The sequence below is a fragment of the Onychomys torridus genome, chromosome 22, assembly GCF_903995425.1.
Source record: "Onychomys torridus chromosome 22, mOncTor1.1, whole genome shotgun sequence".
Lineage (NCBI taxonomy): Eukaryota > Metazoa > Chordata > Mammalia > Rodentia > Cricetidae > Onychomys > Onychomys torridus.
Genome location: NC_050464.1, coordinates 11,403,539 through 11,428,858, shown reverse-complemented (window position 1 = coordinate 11,428,858; position 25,320 = coordinate 11,403,539). Strand labels below are relative to the sequence as shown.

The 25,320-nt window shown below is 49.8% G+C and overlaps 1 protein-coding gene across 1 annotated transcript in view; it reads right to left on the bottom strand.

Moving 5' to 3' along the window:
- Positions 1 to 25,320, bottom strand: part of Mad1l1 (mitotic arrest deficient 1 like 1) — a 288,272-nt gene that overhangs the window by 242,202 nt on the left and 20,750 nt on the right. The window contains exons 7-9 of the mRNA XM_036172339.1: positions 24,851 to 24,981; positions 24,619 to 24,733; positions 21,341 to 21,402 (exon numbers count right to left, since the gene is read on the bottom strand). Coding sequence (XP_036028232.1) covers positions 21,341 to 21,402; positions 24,619 to 24,733; positions 24,851 to 24,981 — 308 coding nt within the window. The remainder of the gene's footprint in view (positions 1 to 21,340; positions 21,403 to 24,618; positions 24,734 to 24,850; positions 24,982 to 25,320) is intronic.

Sequence of the window (25,320 nt, the reverse complement as noted above, 5' to 3'; positions counted from 1 at the left end):
GACTCAGTTCCCAGAAGCCATATTTAGGGAAAATTTAAAAGCTGGTGTGTTGGGACAGCAAGATGACTTGGTGGGTAAAAGGTACTTGCCACCAACCCTGAAGACCTGAGTTCAATCCCTGGACTCCACATGGGGAAAGGAACCAATTCCCTCAAGTTGTCCTCTGAGCCTCACATACACAATTAATTAATTAAACAAAATGGAATTAAAAATATTAAGAATATACAAAGCCAGATGTGCTAACACCTGCTCAGTGCTGAGGTTGACACAGGTGTATGCTTAGGGCTCACTGGCCAGCCTAACCTACTTGGTGAGTCCCAGGCCAATCAGAGAATCTATCTAAAAGACAAGGTGGATGGCACCAAGGAATAACACCCAAAGTTGACCTCTGACCTCTAAATGTGTGTGCACTTGTGTGCACTACAATTCTCATGAGCAACCCTGGTCAGTCCTGGGTGTAGATGAGCTGCCCCATGTACATTGGTACAATGAGCTGAACTCTGATCTTATAAGAGGCTGGAGATGCAGCCCAGTGGTAGAGTACCTAGCAGGCATATGACCCAGGGTTCCAACCAGGAAAATACATTGAGAACCTCTCTTCATCCCCCTTTCTGCAATACAAGGTCACAAGAAAGCAACCATCTGAAAGGTGGGAGGTGAGCCCTCATCAGCACTGGACCATCCACTGCAGACCCATGAGAGGTCAGTCAGTTCCAGCCCGAAAAGCCCCACCTGCGGGTCTGCTGGCAACCCAGGCAGGCTATAAAGTTTCTCTTGGCAGCGGGGCCAAACAAGGGTGCCAGGAAAAAAGATGCCTGTGAAAGAGCCAGGCACAAACTGATTCTACACTGGAACTACACACAGAGAGGGTGAGTAACATGTATATTCTTACAGTCACAGGACACACCTGGTGGGAAGCGTGGTTCAGTGAAATTGTGTTTGCCCGCACTGGTGGGGGGCAATCAAGATCTCTTCTATGCACTGTGTGAATTTCACAGAGAACTTGTAGTGCATGTATATGTAAGTATAAATCAAAGCCGAAAAACAAAAAAACTTAAGAAAATAGGAAAAAAAAAAAAAGAAAGAAAGAAAGGAAAGGCCACAATGGAGAAAGTCACCAGAAGTATGCAGCTTAGGGGACAGGACACTTGCCATGTGCTGTCAGTCTGCCATCAGCCCTGGAACCAGGATGAAGGGCATGGGGAGGTTGGTGGGGGGACGTTGGGACCACAATTCGTAAGAAGCCCTGGGATGCAGGAACCACCCCAGCACTGCATGACCCCACTGGAAGTGAGAGTGGCAATCGGCCTCCAGCATGGAGGAGGGCCTTCAAGGCCTGTAGAGTCAGAGGGGATTCATCCATAGTAGAGCCTTCACCTCGTCCTGACCAGAGCCCATGGACTTCCAGGTGCCGGCTGAGATTCTGTGCTGCAGAGGCCTCCTGACCGGTTTGGTTAAAGACTCAGAGATGCTTCCAGGCACTCTAGGGATTAGCAAAGTGCTTTCAACTACAAGGCGTCCCACCGAGTGCCACTGCGGCCTAAAAATACCACTGCCAGTCCGGTCCAGCGAGCGTGACACTCGCACTTCACAACTACAAAGTGGAAGGCACTCGGGGCCTCTGGGGCCTCCAACACATGGGATGACAGGGAAGTGACAGTTCCAAGTGCAGCCCAAGCTGTGGCATCTGCTGCCCAACAAGCGTGGCTTCAGCTGCGAGGCCTTTCACGGTCTGGCGGGGGATCTCGGGGAGAGGCCTCTTTGTGCCGTGAGCAGCTGATTGTGAGACAGACTCAGCTGCAGGCACAGAATGCTGGGGCCTGAGCCCACTAGTTTATTTCGGAGGCGAAGACAGTTCCAGCCCCAGCCGCAGCTATTTTGAGTTCTAATAGCAGGTGCCATGGCTCTCACTGAAGCCCTAAGTGCTGGTTTCACAGCGTCTGAAAGACACCCAATCCCGAGGACACCAGTGTCGAAAATGAACGAGGTGGCAGCAGCCACAGACCCAATTAGCAAACACCAGGCCATGAGCTCTCTTCCAAGGTGCCATTCTTCCCAGAGAACAGGAAGCCACAGGGCTGAGACCACGGTCCAAAACTGCAGGGACTGGTCTTCAGCCAGGGCCCAACTGCAAAGGAAAGGGAAGGAGGGAACAGAGCCCTCCACTACCCGCACCGAGATGCGTTTATTGTTCTTGCAAAAAAGTATGCCAGTCCAGAACAGAACACATTAGACAGCAAAAACTCGTGCTCAAAGCTGAAAGGATGACAGCCCTCACTGCTATGGAGACACAGAATCGGACTTCGCCTGGGACTGATGAGACCCTGCTAGCGAGGGTCAGAGGACAACCAAACATCACAGAGTCAGCACTGCATGGCAGATGAGCACCGTGCCATGCACTGCAGATCCACGACAGTGGCCACAGCCACTAAGGCTCCAGTAGATGCTGGAGAGGCACAAGTCTATCTCATCATTAGAGGTGGGAACCGCCCTGTGACAGCCTGCCCACGAAACGGGCAATTTCACTCATCCACCTTCCGGAGCGGCCAGTTCCAAGTGTGTAGAGGACAGCCCCTCTCCCTGAGGAAGGCAAGGCTGCTGTCTCAGGCACAGAGGTTTGCCACAGCAGCGAAGGACCAACAGGCCTGTCACATGACATCCCTCCTCCTTTTTGGAAATGAGGTCACACAGATGGCCTGGCCAGGAGAGGAACAGGAAGGCAGAGGCTGTTCCAATTCACAGTCATTACCACACTCCCTCCTCAGGCCCCACAAGTCCCCCCAGGTGCTTCTCCTGTAGTGTGCACACACAGCTCTCCTGTCACTTTAGGGGTCTGCTCACTGTCACCTGTCTTTAGCTGGGCTTGCACCAGCCTACATATCTACAACCTGAAGTCTAATCATCAAGCCCTGCTCTTCATGGGTTCTGTTTGCACCATTATCCTCCCCAAAGCATAGGCTCACACACCATGAGCTAACTCCACCCTGGCCTCCAGCCATCTTTCTCCTTCATCAGGTGGCAGAGTCACAAGAGGAACTGACCATGGATTCTGTCCTGGCTCTTCATTGCAGAGACTCCTAACAGAGAATGGACAAAACCCCATGAGACCTTTCCACATCCTGCCAAGTTCTGCCTGAATCTTAAGTTAAGACACTGGATTAAAAGTTCAGTGTTGCCAGGGCAGCAGTGGCACACGCCTTTAATCCCAGCACTCGGGAGACAGAGCCAGGAGGATCTCTGTGAGTTCGAAGCCAGCCTGGTCTACAGAGTGAGATCCAGGACAGATACCAAAACTACACAGAGAAACCCTGTCTCAAGATCCACACGCCCCACCCACCCACCCCCGGGGGTGGGGAATGGGGGGGGAAGAAAAGTAGAAAGTGTACAAACAGTCATTTGAATAAACCGAAAAGTAAGCCTGGCTATGTTGGCTTGCATATGTACCAAAGGTATAGGGAAAAAGAAAGGAGGAAGTGAGAAAATCAGCAGGAGCCTTACCGCCAACATTTCTAAGCTTCTGACGTATTTTTAAATTGCATTTAGTATTAGGGGTGGCATGGCCCAGCACCCATGTGCAGGTCAGAAGACAACGTGCAGGCGTCGGTTCTGCGCTTCCACCATGTGGGTCCCAGAGATTAAACTTGGGTCACCAGGCTTGGTAGCTGGCACCATCACAGGCTGAGCCAGGTCCCTTCTTAAATCTTTTGCACCATGGAAATATAACAAATACTAGGTAGTCAATGACTAATAATTTCAAAGTTTAGCTGGAAACCTCATGAAGCAGGTGCTATCTAAAATCTCTTCAAAAAAAAAAAAGGAAATGTGTTATCTCCATGACCAATTAACACATAGAAATTCTACTATAACCTTTTATAACTGAGCAATCAGATCATTCCTAAATCAGGTTCAGCTACATATAACACAAATGACCTGCGTCATAAAAGAGGCCATTACAGGAATATTGGTGAAATCTGGTGTGTGTGTGTGTGTGTGTGTGTGTGTGTGTGTGTGTGTGTGCACTGTCGTGAGAGTGGGGCTTTCTATCTAAATACACGAGGATTTGATCCCTAAAGTTGGTTAAGAGAGAAATCAGAAATCTATGTACCTAAGTTTTTGTTTTTGCTTTAAATCTGGGGGGAGGTGGAGTGAGACAGAATCTCACAATTTAGCCCTGGCTGTCCTGGAACTCACCATGTAGACCAGGCTGGCCTTGAACTCACAGAAATCAACTGCCTGGGGCCTCCCAAGTGCTAAGATTAAAGGTGTGTGCCACCATACCCAGCTTGTACCCAAGACATTTTAACCTCAAAAGAAAAAGGAAAAAAAAATGTGGGCTGAGGAGATGGGTCACTGGGTAAGGCTCTTACTGCACAGGCATGAGGATCTGAGTTCAGATGCCCAGCATGCACCAGCTGGGCACGGTCACACAGACCTGTACCTCCAGCATAGAGGAGGCAGAGACAGAGGTCCCTGGTGCTCGCTGGCCAGTCAGTGTAGACAAAAACAGCAAGCTCCATTCAGTGACAGATCCTGTCTCAAAAACAGTAAGGTGGACAACAATTGAGGAAGACACCTGACATCAACCTGTGGCCTCCATGCCGCCTCACCTGGGCAAACATGCAGAAGTGTGTCTCACACACACACACACACACACACACACACACACACCCTCAAATCTTCACGGAGTTTTATCTGGTATTCCGCACAAACCACACCCAGAAAACACACTCTCGACTTCAAGCTTTGTGCCTCAGAGGCGGGCCCTGCCACCTGACTTTATGACTTTTGATCTCCACTGTTTAAAGTTTTCCCATTCATTAACAACTTTTCCACAATTTCCCTGTGCGCCCTCCTCAGCCTTCACTCTGCATAGGAATGCCGTCTTGTCCACACTCTGGCTTGGTGAGCGCTTCCGGAGTCTCTCTTCAGTCACAAAGCACATGCACCTGACACCCTCAGGCACCTCCTGGGAGCAGGGGTGCATGAGCAAGCCCACTGCTGCCTCAGAGCTCAGAACAATTCACCAGTCACACCACGGGAGCTCCCTGGGGCATGCTCAGGGGCAGAGCAGGGTCAAATGGAGAAGGACCCATGCCTTCAAAGGCACTGTTCTTTTGGTGACTGGAGATGGCAACAGAGATGAAAGCCTGATTCTTTTTAATAATAGATAAAGAAATAGGTAGATAAATAAACAAACAATTGGGGGGACCAAGGGTAGGGCCTGTGGAGACGACTTGGTTGATAAAATGCCAATCTGAAAGCACCAACACCTGATTTGTTTGTTTGCCCTTATTTATGAGAGTAGCTGATGTGTGTGTGTGTGTGTGTGTGTGTGTGTGTGTGTGTGTAGGTCAAAGGCTCCTTGTGAATTTTTGAAAGTCAGTGCTCTCCTTCCATCATGTGGGTCCCAGATCCAACTCAGGTGACCTCATCAGGCTTGGTGTCAAGCACCTTTACCCACTGTGGCCATCTCACTAACCTGACTGATCCTCAGTCCCCATGTAAAAAGGCAGTTCCTGCCTATAACCCCAGAACTCTGGAAACAGAGACAGGAGGGTCCCTAGAACTCAGTGGCCAGCTGATCTAGCAAAATCAGTGAGCACCAGGCTCTCAAAAAACAGGTGGAGAATGATTGAGGAAGACACTGTTAACCTCACAAGCGCACGCACGCATGCACGCACGCACTCACACACATGCATATACATGTGCAAATAAAAGAAAGAAACAGAACAATCGCAAATGGAAGTGACTCAGGGCTACAGTATCTGCCAGAATTTGCCAAAGCTAACTTGGGCTAGCCTAGGCAGCACTAGACAACCCAGAGGTCCTTTAGGGTCATGGTCCTTCCAGAGCTGTGCCCTGCTGTCCACACAAATCCAAGCCCAAGCATGGAGCAAGTCGAGACAACAAGAAATACAGAGAACAGAAACATGTGCATAGGTCTCATTCTGACTTCCAAACAGGAGACCCCAAGGTCATCAGGAGGCTGGGGCGTGGAACTCACAGCTTACACTGGGATGCCAGGCAGAGACAGACAGCCTGAGCTGCCCTCACACAGGCCTCAGGCCCCATACCCAACCAGCTGACCTCTGCAGACACAGTGGCCCTCTCTGAATCAATAAGAACAGAGTGCTTAGTGGAAGGCGTCACTGTGACGCCACTAAGGACTGCAGGTCAGACAGTCCTTTAGGACATGCTCAGTTGGACCACACAGAAACTGACAGCAGCACACTTCCAGGTCAGTGAGATGGCTCAGGGGGTAGAGGTGAGTGCCTAAGGACCTGAGTGACCCCTGGGACCCAAGTGGTGAAGAGAGCCAAGCCCCATGTTGTCCTCACGCCTCCACGTGTGTCCTGTCCCACGTGTGCTTAAACAGACACATAAATGCAATTTTGAAACTCTGAATCGACACTTCTGTCCGCTTGGCCATGTTCCAGAGCAGACAGGTGTGGCTCCAACCCTCTTTATGACTTCCCCAAAGTGCTGATGAGGAAAGTAGGCAAAGAGGCGAGAGGATGGACATGGTGAGGCTGGGCCTTGGAGCTAGCCAGGATGGAGCTCAGGTCCAGCTAAGCCTTGCTTCCCGATCTGGGAAACAGGGGTGACACTACCTGACCTGACCGATGGCCCCAACATCAGGGCACTGGGCCATCACTAGGCCTTTGTGACCCCTGCTGCTGTAGGGCCCCCCAGGACAGTGCACGGCACTGTAAATCACCCCACACCACTTCCAGCCATGATGCTGGCCCTGTAGGACACAGGCCTGCCAGCTCCCAGTGACAGAACCAGGTGGAACATCACCAAGAGGAAGCCTGTGGGTAGGTAACAGGGAGGAAGAAATGCTACTACCAAACCAGTCAACCCTGAGCACACAGAGGAGGGAGCGTCTGGTTCAGTGCAGCACCTGTGAGGACTTACAGACTGTGTGTCTGGGGCACCCTTCCAGCTTGGGATGGCAGCACAGCCAGCAGTCGGGAGGCTCAGGCAAGAGGATTGCCACCGAGGTCTATGCCAGCCTGACCCACACCAAGTAAGGCCCTGTCTCCAACAAATCTACGAGTGTTCCGTGTGCGGTCCCATCCTAAGACAGGCAGATAGTGCGTAACAGAACAGGTGGTGTCCAGAGTCACAGACACTCATTACCTGATGGGCCTGACGATCACCGGGATGAAACCAACATGTAATGTTTCCATTAGGAGCACAGTGACAGACCAGCAAAGAAAGGGGGCAGGGTGACCAAAGTGACAAGCTGGTCGGGAAGAGCCTCCTGAAGGGCGGCTCTGAAGCTAGGACAGTGGCTAGTGGGTAAAGTGATTGCCACTAGGGCCTGACGACTTGAGCTTGACTCCCAAGCACCACGTAATAACCAGACACAGTAGCACCCATCTGTAATCCCAGCGTGAATACAACAGACAGAGACAGAGCATCCCCCAAAGCATGCGAGGACAAGTAAAACTGAAATTTCAAATACAAACTCCTACTCCAGCACTCGGAAGCTTGCTTCAGGAGAGTCCTGAGTTCCAGGTCAGTCAGGACGGTGAGACCCTGATTCTAAACCCAACACAAGCTGAGGACATGGCTCAGCTGTTCAAGCGCTTGCCTAGCATGCACAAAGTCCTTGGTGTCATCCCCTGCATAAACCACGCCTGGTGGCACACAGCTAAGTCTAAGGTCATTTGTAACTATATGTTGAGTTCAAGGCCAGTCTAGACCCCAAGACCCTACCCCAAAAAAATTTTTTGAATGACAACTAACCCTCAGCAGCTCAGGGAAAGCCAACAAGAGTGCGTGTCCTGTCTTGCCGTGTCAAGCTGGTACAATGACCGGATCCACCTGAGGAACTACAGAGGTGTGGAAGAACGGCTCTGCTGAGTGCCTAATGTCCCGTCCCCATGGAGCAAGATCAATGACCGGTGGACATGGTGGCTGGAGGCCAGAGCACGGCAGCATGCTTCCTAAGGAACCAAGACAGCCAGAGGCTGCCAGACTGCATGGGCACCAGGATGACCAGAGGCTGCCAGACTGCATGGGCACCTGGATGACCAGAGGCTGCCAGACTGCATGGGCACCTGGATGACCAGAGTCTGCCAGACTGCATGGGCACCAGGATAACCAGAGGCTGCCAGACTGCATGGGCACCAGGATGACCAGAGGCTGCCAGACTGCATGGGCACCTGGATGACCAGAGGCTGCCAGACTGCATGGGCACCTGGATGACCAGAGGCTGCCAGACTGCATGGGCACCTGGATGACCAGAGGCTGCCAGACTGCATGGGCACCTGGATGACCAGAGGCTGCCAGACTGCATGGGCACCAGGATGACCAGAGGCTGCCAGACTGCATGGGCACCACACAGAGGCTGCCAGACTGCATGGGCACCACACAGAGGCTGCTAGACTGCATGGGCACCACACAGAGGCTGCTAGACTGCATGGGCACCAGGATGACCAGAAGCTGCCAGACTGCATGGGCACCAGGATGACCAGAGGCTGCTAGACTGCATGGGCACCATACAGAGGCTGCTAGACTGCATGGGCACCAGGATGACCAGAGGCTGCTAGACTGCATGGGCACCAGGATGACCAGAGGCTGCCAGACTGCATGGGCACCAGGATGACCAGAGGCTGCCAGACTGCATGGGCACCACACAGAGGCTGCTAGACTGCATGGGCACCACACAGAGGCTGCCAGACTGCATGGGCACCAGGATGACCAGAGGCTGCCAGACTGCATGGGCACCTGGATGACCAGAGGCTGCCAGACTGCATGGGCACCAGGGCCCACTGCTGCCACTTTGAGGTGACCCACTGCCCTGCAACTCTCCCGCTCCAGCCACCTATCGTCCAAATCTCTCAGCTGTCCACAGCCGGAAACACCAATGCCTCTGGGAAACGAGTTCCATGGGTCCCCAGACACATGTAAATAAAATGAAGAAATTTCAAATTTACAGTTGCTGCCTCCCAATTCTTTCTCCCAGCCCGGAAGGATTAAAAGGACTTCAAAGCAGCCTGGGTTCCAATTAAGCCAGTGTGACCACCCCAGGGATGCTGGAATATTCCTCTGATTAACAAGAGGAGCTCTTTGAACTGTTCGCACTAAAAAAAAGCTCTCAGAAGCTCTCAAACAAATGCCTCAATTCCTCTCCCGCATCTGTCTGTCGCTCTGGAAGAGCTGGTCCTCTGATGCTCTAAACATCCAGAAATGTGGCCCCAAACAAACTGCAGCCAGGGGCTCAAGCAGAAGCAGGGAGAAAGGAAGAAAGGGAGAGCCAGGAAGCATACCTCACATACCTAAGGGGTGTACTCCTCACAGTACACATGCCAGGGCTGGACACAGAGTGGGCGGATTGACAGGTCCCTGATCAGACCAGGAGTAAGCAGGCAAGCCACCCTCCCCACAGAGGACCCCAGTGAGTTCAGCATGGGAAACCTACCCATGCTGGATGGTGCTGTCTGAGGACAAGAGAGCAGGTGAGACAAGAGGTGTCCTGGGCAAGAGATCAGACTTCAGAGACGTTGGGTATCAACCTGTTCCACTCCTGACAGGACTTTCAATATTAAACAGAAGGGGGGAACCTCCTATAATAAATTTAGAACTCCCGACCCACTCACCTACCTACCAGGACTTCTCTCAGTGAGAGAAGAGTGAATTAAAAATCAAGTGCACCTGGCTTCCAGGGAAACAATCAAACGCCACACGAGAACAAAGGACTTGGAAGATGCACAGACGCAGAGAGGGGCCGTCATTAGTGAGGCGCTGGCTTTGAACTCACCGAGCAGCAAACAGAAAAGACGGTCTCAGAACTTTGGGGAAGCTAGTACCACATCCATACAGACCCGGGCTGTGGGCCTGGGCCACTCTCTAGCTTGCTGTGGGTAACCCTGGCTAGTCACTTCTGAGCCCTGAGAGGAACAGACTAGCAGGCCACATCCTGATTTATGACGCTCTCTCCAGAAACAAAAGCCACCTCCGAACCCCAGCCCTCTGGCTATGAGTGATGAGAAATAGAAACGAGTGGAGCTCAGAATCAAGAATGCAGGACAGCATCCCTACTGCTCAAAGGAAGCCCAGGCCAACAGGGATAGGAGGCTGGGCACAGGGCCTGGGCCAGGTGACATACTGGGACCTCAGAGGCTCTTCTCAGGATGCAGAGAACAAATGGCTGACGGCATGAGGATATGGTGACATGTTCTAAGATGTTGGAACTTTAAAAGAAATTTTTTACTACACTTAGGAATAGGGGCGGGGGAGGGGGTGGGGCACACGTGCCACAGCATCCATGTGGAGGTCAGAGAACAACCTGCAGAAATTGGTTCTTTCCTTCCACTAGGTGGACCCTGGGGATCAAAGTCAGGTTGTTAGGCTTGGCAGCAAGCACCTGTACCTGATGAGCCACCAAATCACCCCTAAGATGTGTTTGAGTGTGTGTTTGTGTGTCTGTGAGTGTGAGTGTGAGTGTGTCTGTGTGTACAAGCCCATGTGGATAAATGTGCACCACCTGTATGCAGTATACCATGAAGGCCAGAAGCAGGCATCAGAGCCTCTATAACTGGAGTTACAGGCAGTTGTGAGCACCATGTGGAGGCTGGGAACTGAAACCATGTCTTTTATAATAGAAGAAAGCACTCTAGCCGGGTGGTGGTGGTGGTGGTGGTGGTGGTGGTGGTGGTGGCGGCGCATACCTTTAATCCCAGCACTCGAGAGGCAGAGCCAGGCGGATCTCTGTGAGTTCAAGGCCAGCCTGGTCTACAGAGTGAGTTCCAGGAAAGGCGCCAAAGCTATACAGAGAAACCCTGTCTCAAAAAACAAACAAAGAGCCGGGCAGTGGTGGCGCACGCCTGTGATCCCAGCACTCGGGAGGCAGAGGCAGGCAGATCTCTGTGAGTTCGAGGCCAGCCTGGACTTCAAAGTGAGTTCCAGGACAGCCTCCAAAGCTACAGAGAAACCCTGTCTCAAAAAAAAAACAAAAAAAAAACAAACAAAAAAAAAAAAACAAAAGGGGGGGGAGCACTCTAAACCACTATCTCTCCAGCCTTAGGATGTGCTTTAGAAGGGTGCACCCTGAGTGTGCTCTAACACGAAGCACAGAAATGGATGTTGGGGGCTCCTGTAGCAACAGCACAAAGAGGCGGGACTGAGCTAGGCGGACTGGAGTTCAGTGGGAGAATGCTTAGCTAGCCTTTGTGAGGCCCTGAGTTCCATGTGTGGTACCACAAAGGGGGGGGGGGGGGGGTGAGCAAAGACCGCAGAACTTGGCTTTGAGCAGAATGATGGCCCTGAGCCGCAGGAGCCCCTCTGACCAGAGGTGCTGGAGGCGGTACAGCTTGAGACAAGCAGTGAGGGGCCCTGGGACTCTCAGCAGGAAGTTACAGCTTTGGTGCTAAAGTCCCTTGTCTCCAGAGAACTCTCATGCCTCCTTGCGGAAAGTTTCAACCACCACCTCTGTTCAATGCTTCTCAAAGGGGAGATGAAGGGCCAGAGATGTGACTCTGTTGGCAGAGTGCTTACCAAGCATGCACCAGCACCTGGTTTGGTCCCAAACATGGAAAAAAGTTTTGTTTTGCAAACCAAGCATCTTGGTATTGATGTCTGTAATCCCAGCACTGAAGAGGCTGAAGGAGGAGGGTAGCCAACTCGAGGCCAGCCTAAGCTACAGAACAAGTCATGCAAGCCTAAATTGCAAAGCAAAACTGTTTTGAAAAAGAAAACAGAGCTCAGAGGATGCTACCGCCTTCACAGGAAGGATGACCACTTGTGTAGGTGCCAGCCTGGGGCAGACGCCATTGGACCACCTAGTGAAGTCAGCAGGACCCAGTTCAAGCTTGGAGGGGTTCCCGCCACAGCCTCTGTGAGAAGTCAGCAAGGCCTCAGCACCCATGTAAAAGGCCAAGCGTAGCCATGCATAGCAGAACTGGAGGGTGATAGGGTCTTGCTGGTGCCCCCAGCCTAGCTCCAGACTCAGTGAGAGAGCCGATGCTGGTTAGTTCTGTCAACCTGGCACCAACTAGCGACACCAGGGAAGACAGACCTCAATTGAGGAATTATCTGTTAGATAATGGCCTGTAGAGGACACGAGACACTGTCTGAGTGATGACTCTTAGGGAGGCCCCAGTCCACGGTGCGTATTGCCACCCCTGGGTGGGTGGTCCTGAGACAAGAAAGCAGAAGACAAGCTGATGAAGCCACGAAAGCAAACAGGTAAGCAGCACTCCTCCGCGGTCTGCTTCAGTTCCTGCTTCCACATGCTTGCCCTCACTTCACTCCGCGACAGACTGTGACCTGTGAGCCAGTAAACTCTTTCCGTCCCAAAGGTGATTTGGGCTGTGATATTTATCACAACAGAAGGCAAACTAGTACAGACCCTATCACTAGAGAACAAAGGAAAGAATGATAGAACGGGTCCCCCAGCATCCTCCTCTGGAGACACACACACACACACACACACACACACACACACACACACACACAAACCAAACACAGAGGCATGCATATACATATACAATACATGCATGCACACAAAGGCATGCATGTACACAAACTAACACTTACACACAGGCATGCACATAAGCTATGGGATGACATTCTGTGTGCTGTGAAGCTCTGGTTGGTTGATAAATAAAACACTCATTGGCCAGTAGCCAGGGAGGAAGTATAGGAGGTACGAGCAGACAAGTGGAATTCTGGGAAAAGGAAGGGCTGAGTCAGGAGTTGCCAGCCAGACACAGAGGAAGCAAGATGACAAGGCAGAACTGAGAAAAGGTACCAAGCCATGTGGCTATAAGTCACACAACAGAATAGCTGTGATGACCTACTAGTGATCCCCACCTGAGCTCCACCTACCCCAGCTGTACATGTTGCCATGGTCACGGGGTCTCAGGAGGTGGCAGCATCTCCAGGGTGTGTAGGCATAAGTGAATGGGGGACTCCATCCCTGAAGCTATAGGAAGTTTTCATTCAGGCTAGGGTGAGACTTCCCAGTGATGTAGATCCCTTGGGGTCCTCTACACTGTACATGACCCCTTCCTCATGTTCCGTTAGTAAGCCCAATAAGCTTGCAGGTTCACTACAATGGGCTTTGGAGGCGCTTTCATTTCCTCAGTGGGTGACAGTTTGCTAGCCAGAATCAGTGCCAAGTAGGATAGAGACTAGTAACCTCAGCAAAAGTCATGCACAAGTTCACCTCGTCACGTACCATGGCACCAACCACAGGGGCTGGAGGCTTCACCCTCTGCCTGGTACCATCTCTCTGCCACGCTGAGCGTACAGGAACCCCACTGTTACACTGGAGGCTCCAGGGCTCTGCTGCCCTTACAAGCTCACAGCGTCTGTTACAAATCACTCTTATTTCCCTTGTTCATAGCTCACCCGGAGGTGTATGACCAGAGAGAGCTCCTGAGTTTGGTGAGAGCCATGCAGCATAAATCGAGCTGGCTCCTGGCTTTCACCTCTCCCAAATTAGCATTCAGTTCTCTTGAGTCAGCGAAGTCCATCATCAACTCTCCCTATAAACCAGCTTCTCTCTGTCCCTTATCACATGAGCCTTCCCTTCTGAGACAAACTCTCATCAGTGTGGAAATTGAGTGTCAGGAAGACAAAAAGATATATACAGTGAATACTCTCTCTCTCTCTCTCTCTCTCTCTCTCACACACACACACACACACACACACACACACACACACACACATTTATATATCATTGCTCTCCATCTTCATCTGATAAGCTTGTATTTGACACCTTTATCAGTTTCCATATCCCCAAACTACCTCTAACAAAAAGCCTGGTAAAGTGAGTTGTGTTTTACTGATAAGACACCTAGTGTGATGATTGCTCAGTTGACACTGGAATGGTAGCAACTTGGGAATTCCCCCAGCAAGGTTAGGTCAGATCCTGCCTCCAACATCCTGGTCCTCCCAGTCCTGATCTAACCTCAAAATCATCTGGAAAGCTTGCAAAAAATAACATAAGGGGCTGGGGAAATGGCTCAGTCTGTAAAGTGCTTGTCTTCCAGGCATGAGGACCCAAGTTTGATTCCCCCAGAACCCACATTAAAAAACTAGGCATGGGGACTGGAGAAATGACTCATGGTTAAGAGCACTGGCTGCTTTTCTAGAGGCCCAGGTTCTGTTCCCAGCACCCACATGGTGGCTCATAACCATGTGAACTCCAAGTCCAGGGGATGTCCTTCAACATGGGACATATACATGCTGCATACACAAACATATAAGCAAAACACCCATACACATAACAGAACACAAAACTAAATATCAATAAATACTAAAGGAGGAGGAGGAGGAGGAGAAGGAGGAGGGGAGAAGGAGGAGGAGGAGGAGGAGGAGGAGGAGCAGCAGCAGGAGCAGCAGCAGCAGCAGCAGCTGCTAGGCATAATAGCACATTCTTGTGATTCCAGCATTAGAAAGACAGAGACAGACATGCTCACTGGCAGGCCAGCCCAGCCTAATCACCAAGTGCCAGGCTAGTGTGAATCTGTCTCAAAAGAGTGGACAGAAAGACTAGCAACAATAACTGAGACTGCCCTGTGGCCTCCACATGCACACACGCTTGTGTGAACACAGAGACATGCACCTGCACACATTTCCAAGGAATCTAAAAGAGGAAGATGCCAGCACACTGAAAGGAAAATGAATGGACCACTCAGTACAAAGTCAGTACACAAGAAAAGGCTGCTCGTCTCATACACACAGAGAACTGGGTAGATGCACCTCAGACCTGCCCAGTGGTCTGTGAAAATAAAAATGGCATGATGCTGGCCAGGCTCACTGAATCTCTTTGTGTGACAACCCTTGGTATATTCCCAGAATGTCCTGCCTTCCACCAGCTGTTGTATATCAAGAGTTTCTGTAGAAAAATGACATTCATCCATTCTGATGAATTAGATGCTGACTGACCTCCACTCACTTCTTTCAAATAGGCTTACTCGCTATCCATGGCTATGCTGTGTCTAATTTTCTAACTGCTTCGTTATATCTCTGTTTTTGATGCCACAGAAACAACCCAATTTCCTCCTCACTCATGCCTGCCATCTGAACACCATCAGCAAGTACAAGTTACCACGGTAGTAAGGCTTTCGTCACCTCTAGACAGTCACTCTGCACTCTCAAGAGCTGGATGGAAACTCAGGGTGACCATGGGCAGAGCTGCCATCTTCCCCATGGAGGACCAAACTTGGACTCATGGGAACTAGACACCTGAGCAAGAACTTCCAATGGCATCCAGACTTCCAGACTGCTCTTTGAGTGAAGAGCCATATGGTTCCATGAAACCATCAACCCAGATGTGACCGGTAAGAATTAATTATACAGAAATGAGTTTTAACTAAAGAGGGAAGTCTTACTGAGGCCATCTGTGGGCAATGTTTTTATGTTCTATGATCTAAACAGAAACATTTCTGATATTCTTTCTCCTTTTATATGGTAGAATGGTGGATAGCTATCAGCACACTCTGGATTAGAATTCCTCCTTTGGGCTACAGAGATAGCCCAGGTCAGAGGTTAAGAACACTGGCTGTTCTTCCAGAGGACCAAGTTCAATTCCCAGCACCCACATGGCAGCTCACAACTGTCTGTAAGTCCACTTCCAGGGTACCTGACATCCTTACACAGACATACATGCAGGCAAAACAACAACACACACAAAAATAAACCTTTGAAAAAAGAAATTCCTAGCCAAGTGGTGGTAGTGCATGTCTTTAACCCTGGCACTCAGAAGGCAGAGACAGGCAGATCTCTTTGAGTTCAAGGCCAGCCTGGTCTATATGGGGGAGTTCCAGGACAGCCAGAGCTACACACAGAGAAATGCTGTCTGGAAAAACAAAAACAAAAACAAAATTCCTCCTGACCTAGGAGACGGCTCTTTGAGAGAGGGGATGCACAATATAGAAGGGGTAATGCCTAAGTCTCTAATACAAGCACACCTTTGGGGAGATAGGAGGGGAGGTGGACTCAGAATACCCCAAATCTCACAGGCTGCCCAACCTGGAGTTCCCAGCGGTGATGGCTCTGTCTCAAGCAAGGTAGAAGGTAAGGACACCTGAGACTGTCCTCCAACCTCCACATGAGTGCCTTGACATGTGCATACTCACACTAACACGAGAGTACAATCACCCTATATAAAAGAACAATAAAATAAACCAATAAAAGGCTGTAAAACACAACAGAACAGACACTTGCAAAAGAGCACACACCACTCAGAACATGAGGAGCAGCCCATGACAGACACTAGGGGATCAGTCACTGAGCAGATGTGGATTAAAAATCCCAGGCAGACAGCACTTCACACCCACTGGAATAATTACATAATTGCTTAAAAAAAAAATAAATAAACAGGCTTGATGAACTAACTCAGAGCAAATGGAATCTCCAGGCTCCGAGAGGAACACACAAGGCACGTTTGTGCAGCTGGTCTTCATCCCACACCATCATGGGATGAGTGTAGCCACAGGGGTAAAGTACAAGTTACCCAGGGTCCCTGTACCCAAACCTCTGCCCTAGGATGTATAAGGAAAGTAAGCAGGCTTCCAAGGTGCCAGGCAGCCTCAGCAGCCCACTGTATACCTAACAGCTATAAGGAAGCTGTGGACAAAGAAGCCAGCACCCTCTGCCTTCCAGAAAGGCCATTCACCAGGTGAGATGCTTCCTAAGGACATGACCCTACTGGACCTCACAGGTACAGCTGGGAAAAGCCATGCACTCCTCCTCACTTAAGAGAAGAGAGGTCCAAGGCAGAGCGGCTCCCGAGAAGGGTGTCCCCCACCTTCCTCCATGAAACATGGACCACCACTCCTCCCTCTCACCCAGCACAGGCAGCTAGACAGCACCCAAGGACAAGCTTGCCTTCACACCAGCCGAGCTCTTGACAGGGCAGACAGTGGCGGAAATACACCCAAAGGGCTCACCAAGCAGCTAGACACTGCAACCCGGCCAATGTGGCCTGTGCTACTCCAGAAAAGGCAATGGCTGCACTGGCCTGATAGGCAGTCACTGGGCACGCAGGCACACCAGCATGCCAGTGTTCCAACAGGGCTGGTCCAACTGAGCATGAGGGGCCTCTGATCTCCGTCACAGGAAAGAAGTCACGGAGGTGTCTTGTCTGGGCAGAGCAGCCCTGGGAGGAGGAAGGACCCTTGCCAGCAGCTAACAAACCCAGAGGGCAGGGGGAAGCATGCAGCCTGGGCCTGCTGGGCTAGCCTCTGAAAGAAGATGCTGCAGATGGCTAGAGAGGAAATGAAGAGACGCTGTCAAGTGACAGAGTGACGAAGGCACCGCTGCCACTGGAAGGTGATGACTCCAGAGCCAGCAGGGGACAGTGTGATTATAAGACAGCTGAGCTCAGGCAGTCTCCATCTGGCCTTATTGCTCAGAGCAGCGGGAAAGACAGCCAGCAAAACCAGTGACCTCTCTGGATAACCACCTGGCCAGAAATTCTCATGGGGCTAAATACACACTGACTAACTGGCCCAGTAATTTCAGTCTTAGGTACCAGCTTAGGTGAAGGCAATTGAGCTATACACAAGATGGAGGCATCCATGTCCCGATTCCCAACAGAAAACAGATGCCACCCTCATGTCCCTGCAATAGACCACCACCCAACAAGAAGGGATGACCCCTGGTATGGCCCCCAAATATGCTTCCTCTGAAAAGTGTTGTGTTGAGCGAAGCTAAGGCCAAGAGGATCGTGGAGCTAGAGGGTCACCAGCACAGACAGAGATGATGTCACCAGGCCCCATCCTAGAGCTACAGACAGAACTCAGCTTCTGTCTCAGCCCCAGGACAAAGAAGAAGCCATCAAAGGCGGAAACAGCGCAGCTCCCTGCTTTACAATTCTAGAACAGAGGAAACTGATAGGTGGAAACAGAACTGAGAACTGCTGTCTCCTGGGGGCAGGAACAGCCTGGCAGGAACAGAGAGGAATGCTGGGGAAAGTAAGGGAACATGCTGTGACCTGCCCGCCTGAGAGGAGCGCAGGTGACATGTCTTCAGCACCCTTCAGTCATATACCAAGGAGCTGTCCGTCACCCCGCATGTCATTATCATCTCACTCAAAATTCAAAAGGGAGTTGTGATCTGTAGTACCAGCCTGTGCTCTCAGCTACTAGAGACCCTATCTCAAATGAATGAATGAATGAATGAATGACAGAGTTATGCATGAATGCACACATGTACACACACACACACACATGCTTGTGCACACACATACATGCTTGAGCACATACTGTTTTTTTGTTTTGTTTTGTTTTGTTTTATTACAGAGGAATCCGAAGAGAGTCTCGTGTGTCCCTCTGAAGAGTACACAGAACCAATGTCAAAGCTAGGGAGCTGCCTCTGGTGACAGAGACTCTTTCCAAAGTGGGCCACTTACGTCTAGAACTCTAAAGCAGATTTAACTCCAGGACACTAGCAGCCAAAGATGTGTGCCCCCAACCGTGATAAGGCAAGCACAGGTGCTCTGTACAACTCTGTAAGTCTCCACTGTCACCTGAGCACTGAATTTATTCAACGCTGATCGTAAGCTTCCTGCCCTATACTTTGGGAGGGCTCTTAGGCCCATGCTGGAGCATTCCTGGACACCCAGATCCCACTCAGTGGTTTCTCAAATAATATAAAATAGAAGAAGCCTACGGATGGCCTGGGCATGAAGCCCAGACTGATCTTCAAGTGTCTGTATGTTCTCTACAGAGTTCTTCAAGAGAGCGGGGACACTGAGCAACAAACAATGCATCCCTGCCTGAGCAGAAGAGAAAAAGCTCGTGTCCACATGGTGAGTTAGTAGACCTTAAAGAGGAAGGACCCCGGGCTACAGGTCAGTGGTAGAGCACTTGCCTTGCATGCATAAAGAAGTAGGTCCAATCTCCAGTACTACCCGCCCCCAAAAAAGAAAGAGAAGAGAGAGGAGAGGAAAATGTTTTCTAAAGGGGAGCTGCTGCCCTGAGGGTGTGCTGACAGAACGCCGAGTCAGCAGAAACTTCCCTAGTCTACATGAAGCCCTGGCCTGGTTCTGTTCTCCAGCACTACACAGAACCAAACACGGATGACACTCTTGGTAATCCTTTGGGCAGGTAGAGGCAGTAGGATCAGAAGTTCAAAGACATCCTATGCAGCAAGTTTGAAGCCAGCCTAGACAACATGAAACTTGTCTCCAAAATGGGGGTGGAAAGGTGCTGGAGAGATGCAGAGTGCTTGAATTCCTTCAGAGGACCCAGGGTCAGTTCCCATCACCTACATCAGGTGGCTCACGACTGCCAGATCCAGTGGATCTGATGCCTCTTCTAGCCTCTGTAAGTACATGCACTCAAACATGCACATAACCACACACACACACACACACACACACACACACAAATAAAAGTAAAATCTTTAAGAGAAATCCTGTCACCTGCTAAAACACAAGCCAACCTTGAGGACATGATGTTCAATGAAATAAGCCATTCATTCACAAAGTGGCGAACACCATAGGACCCTGCTCCTATTGGATATGTAGAATCAAAGATCAAAAAACCATGAAGACAGCTGAATGGGGGTTACCAGGTGCTGTACTTTAAAAACGGCAGGAAGAAGACACACCATACAACAGGGCCCATGTAGGAGGTTTATTGAGGGGAGGGGAGAGAAGGGGCAGAGACGGGTCCCTGGGGATGAGGAAGAGAAAGAGAAAGGAGACAGAGGTGGGTGGGCAAGGCCCACCTTTTATAGGGAAATGTAGCAAATGTGCACAGGGGCTCTTAGTGGCTACAGCTGAGGATATATCCTGTCAGGACCCTAAGGGCAGGCCAGTACAGATGCCTAAGTGCTAATACCAGGGACCAGGGAGTCAGTGTTTAGTAAGTGAACAAGAATTCTGGTGTGAGGGCTACAGGACAATGTGAATATCCTGGACTCGTACACTGATTCATGTATCCCCATGTACATGCACACACACATACAAATACAAAGCTGATTCTAAAAAGTCTTTATAAAAACATAAAATCCCTAAAACAGGTTGGACAGATGATGATGGTGTGTGTGTCTGTGTCTATCTCTGATGATGATGATATGATGATGATGATGATGATGGTGATGATGATGATGATGATGATGATGATGATGGTGATGGTGATGATGGTGTGTGTCTGTGTCTACCTCTGATGATGATGATGATGATGATGGTAGTGATGGTGATGGTGATGATGGTGTGTGTCTGTGTCTACCTCTGATGATGATGATGATGATGATGGTGATGATGATGATGATGGTGATGGTGATGATGATGATGGTGGTGGTGGTGATGATGATGATGATGATGGTGATGATGATGATGATGGTGATGGTGATGATGATGATGATGATGGTGATGATGATGATGATGGTGATGATGATGATGATGGTGATGATGATGATGATGATGATGATGGTGATGATGGTGATGATGGTGATGATGGTGATGATGATGGTGATGATGATGGTGGTGATGATGGTGATGATGATGGTGATGATGATGATGATGGTGATGATGATGATGGTGATGATGATGATGATGATGATGATGATGGTGTGATGATGATGATGATGATGATGATGATGATGATGGTGGTGATGATGATGATGATGGTGTGTGTGTCTGTGACTACCTCCGTCCATTATGGGAAGAGGAGTACACAAACTACAGCAAGAGTAAGGAAGTCCAAGGACAGCCTTGTGGAGTCAGTTCTTATCTTACCTTTAATATGCTCCAGGAACCAAGCACAGATGCATAGGACTGTGTGACAAACACCTACATCTACTCGGTCACCACACTGGGCCCTCAACAGTTAACTCGGACTGTCAACTTGGTTGAAGAGTACCCAAGTCAGCCAATCATGCCTACGAGGACATTTGCTTTCTTTTTCCTTTTTTTTGGTTTTCTAGACAGGGTTTCTCTGTGTAGCTTTGGAGCTTGTCCTGGAACCATGCCTCACAGACCAGTCACATGGGGATGCTCCATCGGCTCCATTGGGACATGAATTTTCCAGTACGATGGGGTTTTAACTCAGTTCACCCCCACAGGTTATCATCAAGTAAAAGGCATTGTTTTCCCCCAAAGCAGTTGCTTCCTTATACACACAGGGTCCTGTGAACACGCAGGCCAGTGCAATGTTGCCCACTCTGTGGATATGCAGATTCTCAACAGTCTTACAATGAGGCTCTACCTCCCTCCCGAGCAAACCACCCAGTAAGCCTAAACGAGAGCTCCTCACCACAGCACACGAAGAAGCCTGCCTGCCCTGTCCTCTGAGGACTCTGAGCCAAGAGGCGGAGGACAGCACAGGAAGGTGGCAACCCGGGCTGGAGACAGCAGCAACTCACCCACCTGAGATTCAAGCCCATGGTCTGGTCCAGTTTCTCCCAGCTCTGCAGCTTTGCAAGCAGTTTCTAGAAAGACAATTAGAGTCATCAACGTCTCCTACCCAGTAACTGTCATGTGAAAGCTAACAATGACAAAGGTACTGGAGTGCCCCGTCCCATCTGAGGCCAGAGGTGGCTGTGCAACGTTAGCTCAAGAAGGTACATGATTAGCCTACGCCTCACACCTTTCTGCCCTACGGTCAAGTCCAGGCACATTCCCAGCACTGTAAGAGTGCCACAGTCCTGCAGTAGCCTGGGCCTGGTACAAACCCAGTCCTTACTCGAAAGGATAGATCTCTCTTGATCTTCTGGGAGCCTCTCGGAGAATGCTAAGCCCTAGGCAGATGAACTCCATGCTAGGGCCAAGTTTTCCCCAGTTCTATAGTAGGCCAGGACCAAGGACGGCTCAGATGGGTCTAGCCAGCCACAATGGGGAGACAGAGCCAACCATACCTGTTTGCCTGTTCTATACCAGCTTGAACCCCACAAAACAAAATCACTCAAGATGGCAAGATGGCCAACAAGATGACAAAAGAACTCACCAACGTGCCTGGTGAACTGAATTTGATCCCCAAAATGCACATGCTAGGAGAAAACCTACTCTCACAAGTTGTCCTGGGACAGCTATATAATGTGGCACATACATTCACTCACTCTTTCTCACACACATACTTATACACACACACAAGCATACATATACACATATGCTTTGGCACACTCACTTTTTCACATACACACGTGCATACACATACACCCATACACTGTGGCATGTGCATTCGCTTTCTCACATACATACATACATACATACACACACATGCACACAAACATACATACATACACACACACACACACACACACAGTTGGCATTCACTCACTCTTTCTCACATACACACACATATACACAAACATAAAAACATAAAATAAAAACTTACACTGTTCCATGCCAGGCCCTGACTGCTTTCCGTAAGACAGACAGGGCATGGACTGACCTAGGGTGAATAGCCAGAACACTTCAATGTACAACATCGAAATAAGCAGTGTGATTCTACATCCTAAACCTCAAAAAATGTCAAAGACTAAACATTAGATCTAGGTGTGATATAAATTACATTGGTAAATGTCATGTGTTGTCTGCACCTGTTGAAAGTGGGCTCAGGGACCAACCTAGCCTTCCTTGCTTCCTTGTCTCAGACTTCAACCAGTTTATTTCATGTCCCAGGACAGGTATGGTAGAATATTAGTTTAAGATGTGTTACATTTGTTTATGCTGTGGAACATTTGTTTAATGATGCAAAGACATGTTGCATTCCTTTATGTTGCATTTGTTTAACTCTGTGAAGCTGTGTTACTCTGCCTGTCTAAAACACCTGATTGGTCTAATAGAGATGAACAGCCAATAGCAAGGCAAGAGGAAGGATAGGCGGGGCTGGCAGGCAGAGAGAATAAAAAGGGAGAGTGAGGGGCAGGGGAACCACCCAGCCAGACATAAGAAGGAAAGAAAAGATATACAGAAATAGAGAAAGGTAAAAGTCCAGAGGCAAAAGGTAGATGGGATAAGTTAAGAAAAGCTGGCTAGAAATAAGCCAAGCTAAAGCCAGGCGTTCATAAGTAAGAATAAGACTCCATGTGATTATTTGGGAGCTGGGTGGCAGGCCTCCCAGAGAACAAGAGTAAAGAAATTCAACTACAGACTGAACCCCCTTGTCCTGCAACAAGGAGGAAGAAAACTACAAGCTTCTATGACACTAAAAACACTTGGTACTGGGCCGTGGTGGCACACCACTTAATCCCAGCACTCATGGATCTCTGAGTTCAAGGCCAATGTGGTCTACAGAGCCAAGACAGCCAGGGCTACACAGAGAAATTCTGTCTCAGGAAAAAAAAAAAAAAAAACCCACAAAACACTTGGCCCTTGGGAATAGCTAAAAGGGGAACCATCCAACAAAGGTACCTATTGCTTATTCATGGTATAAAAGCGCCTGTGGTGAGAATGTGAAGCCAGAAGCATCACCCATGGAGAGGATGGTCTGCCCCAAACTCTCCATTGGAACCCCAGCAGGACTTCCAAGTCATCTCTGCAGGATGCTTGAGCACCCAGTTGGGTGCTTTGTCCTGTACACTGCTGCTTCTCCCTTTCTCTCTGCTACTTGCTGCTGTTTTCTTTACCTTTTGCTTGCTCTAGACTTAATGAACTCACTCACTCAAGACCAAAAGAAAGGCTCTCTAGACAGAATGCCAGGGAAGGACAAAAAAAGTTCCGGGTCCCTGACCAGCCTACAAGAGAGGCCTGTCTGGGACTGTGCAAACAGATAGGAGCTGGTCACAGAGAACTGTGCAGTACCAGGCCCTCTGCTGTCTGGGACTTCAAAAGAAGACAGAGATGGAACTGGGGAGACAGAAGCTCAGTCCAGCAAGCAGCTTACCACACAAGCATGAAATCTGAGTTTAATCCCAACACTCATTTAACAAAAGCTAGGCATAGGAGCAGCCACCTAAAACCAAGGCGGAGACCTGGAGCCCATTGGTCATCCAGGCTAGCTCATTTAGCAAGCTCCAGGTTCAGTGAGAGACTGGCTCAAAACAACGGAGGGAAATTGTACTGCTCTTGGCTGCCATCAGAATTACACGGTAAGACACTGTTGCTACAGACAGCATACACTATGGAAAACACAGAAATCAAACTACAACTGCTAGCTGCTTCCTCCCTATTAGCTCCTTGTCCTCAGGATGGGTGCTACAAGGAACTATGCAGGCTGCTAGGGAAGAACTGTGATCAACAGCCTTATCCAACCTGTGTGTACAAGAACAAGCAACCAAGCTAAGTGAGCCTAAGGATGCAACAATGGCAGGTATGTTACCAGGGTAACCAACTGCTTTCTGATTAGATTTGATGCTCATTCCAGAAGAGGGAAATCCCACCTGGCACTGTAAACCCAGGTCAAAAGCCCATGGCTAAGGATGTCACGGACCCTAATACAGAAGCAACAACTACTGTACATAATGGATCTGTCGAGTTGCCTTCTAAATAGCTACATTTATGCCCATAGAATATACTGCTGTCAGCTTTAGTCAGAGAAGCTTCTATCTGCAATGGTCAGCAGTGACTGCAGAGTCTCATAACTGATGGTGCTACCCACTACAGCAGCCCCATGGCAGACCAGTTACTGTGTGTGACGGAGATGCCCAGGGTGCTCCCGACAGGGTGGAGGATAGCCCTGGAGTCATGCTTCACCCACCACTCACCTCCTTCTCCAACTCCAGGTCAACCAGAGCTTCCTGCATCTTCTCCTGACGGCCCAGCTTCCTCTGCAGACCTTCCAGCTCCTCTGTGAGTAGTCCGTTGGTCTCCCTCATCTCCCTATGGGGCCAGAACAGTCATGCCAACAGCCACACATGTTGGAGATGGGCCCAAGAGACACCAAACCCAGGCAGCCTACTCCCAGCTGGGGGCAGCAGGTTGTGCACGGGCCCTCACCTCAGATGAGTGTTCTCCTCACGCAGCCTCTTCAGCTCGCGCTCCATCCTAGGAAGCCTCAGCAGCTCAGACTTCATGCTCTTCACCACAGCTGCATCCTGCTCTTGTAGGCACAGCTTCTGCTCCAGGTCCTGTAAGAGGCAAAGAGGAGGCTCAGGAAAACAGAAGGCTAGCCTAAGGACTCACAGGCCTCCAACCACAGAATGATCTGGAATAGGCAGAAGGACTGACACACTGAAATCATGATGGTCAGCCTAAGAGAAGAAATGGAGGTGCCAGGAGCTAGGGGGCTAGCTCAGTCAGTAAGTACTTGCCATGTAAGAAGCATGAGGCTATAAATACCCTAGGCACCCCCCCTCACAAAAAAAAAAGACAGGTGTAGTAACATATGCCTTTAATCCCAGCACTTGGGAGGCAGAGGCAGGAAGAGCTCTGTGAGGTCAAGGCCATCCTGGTCTACATAGCAATTT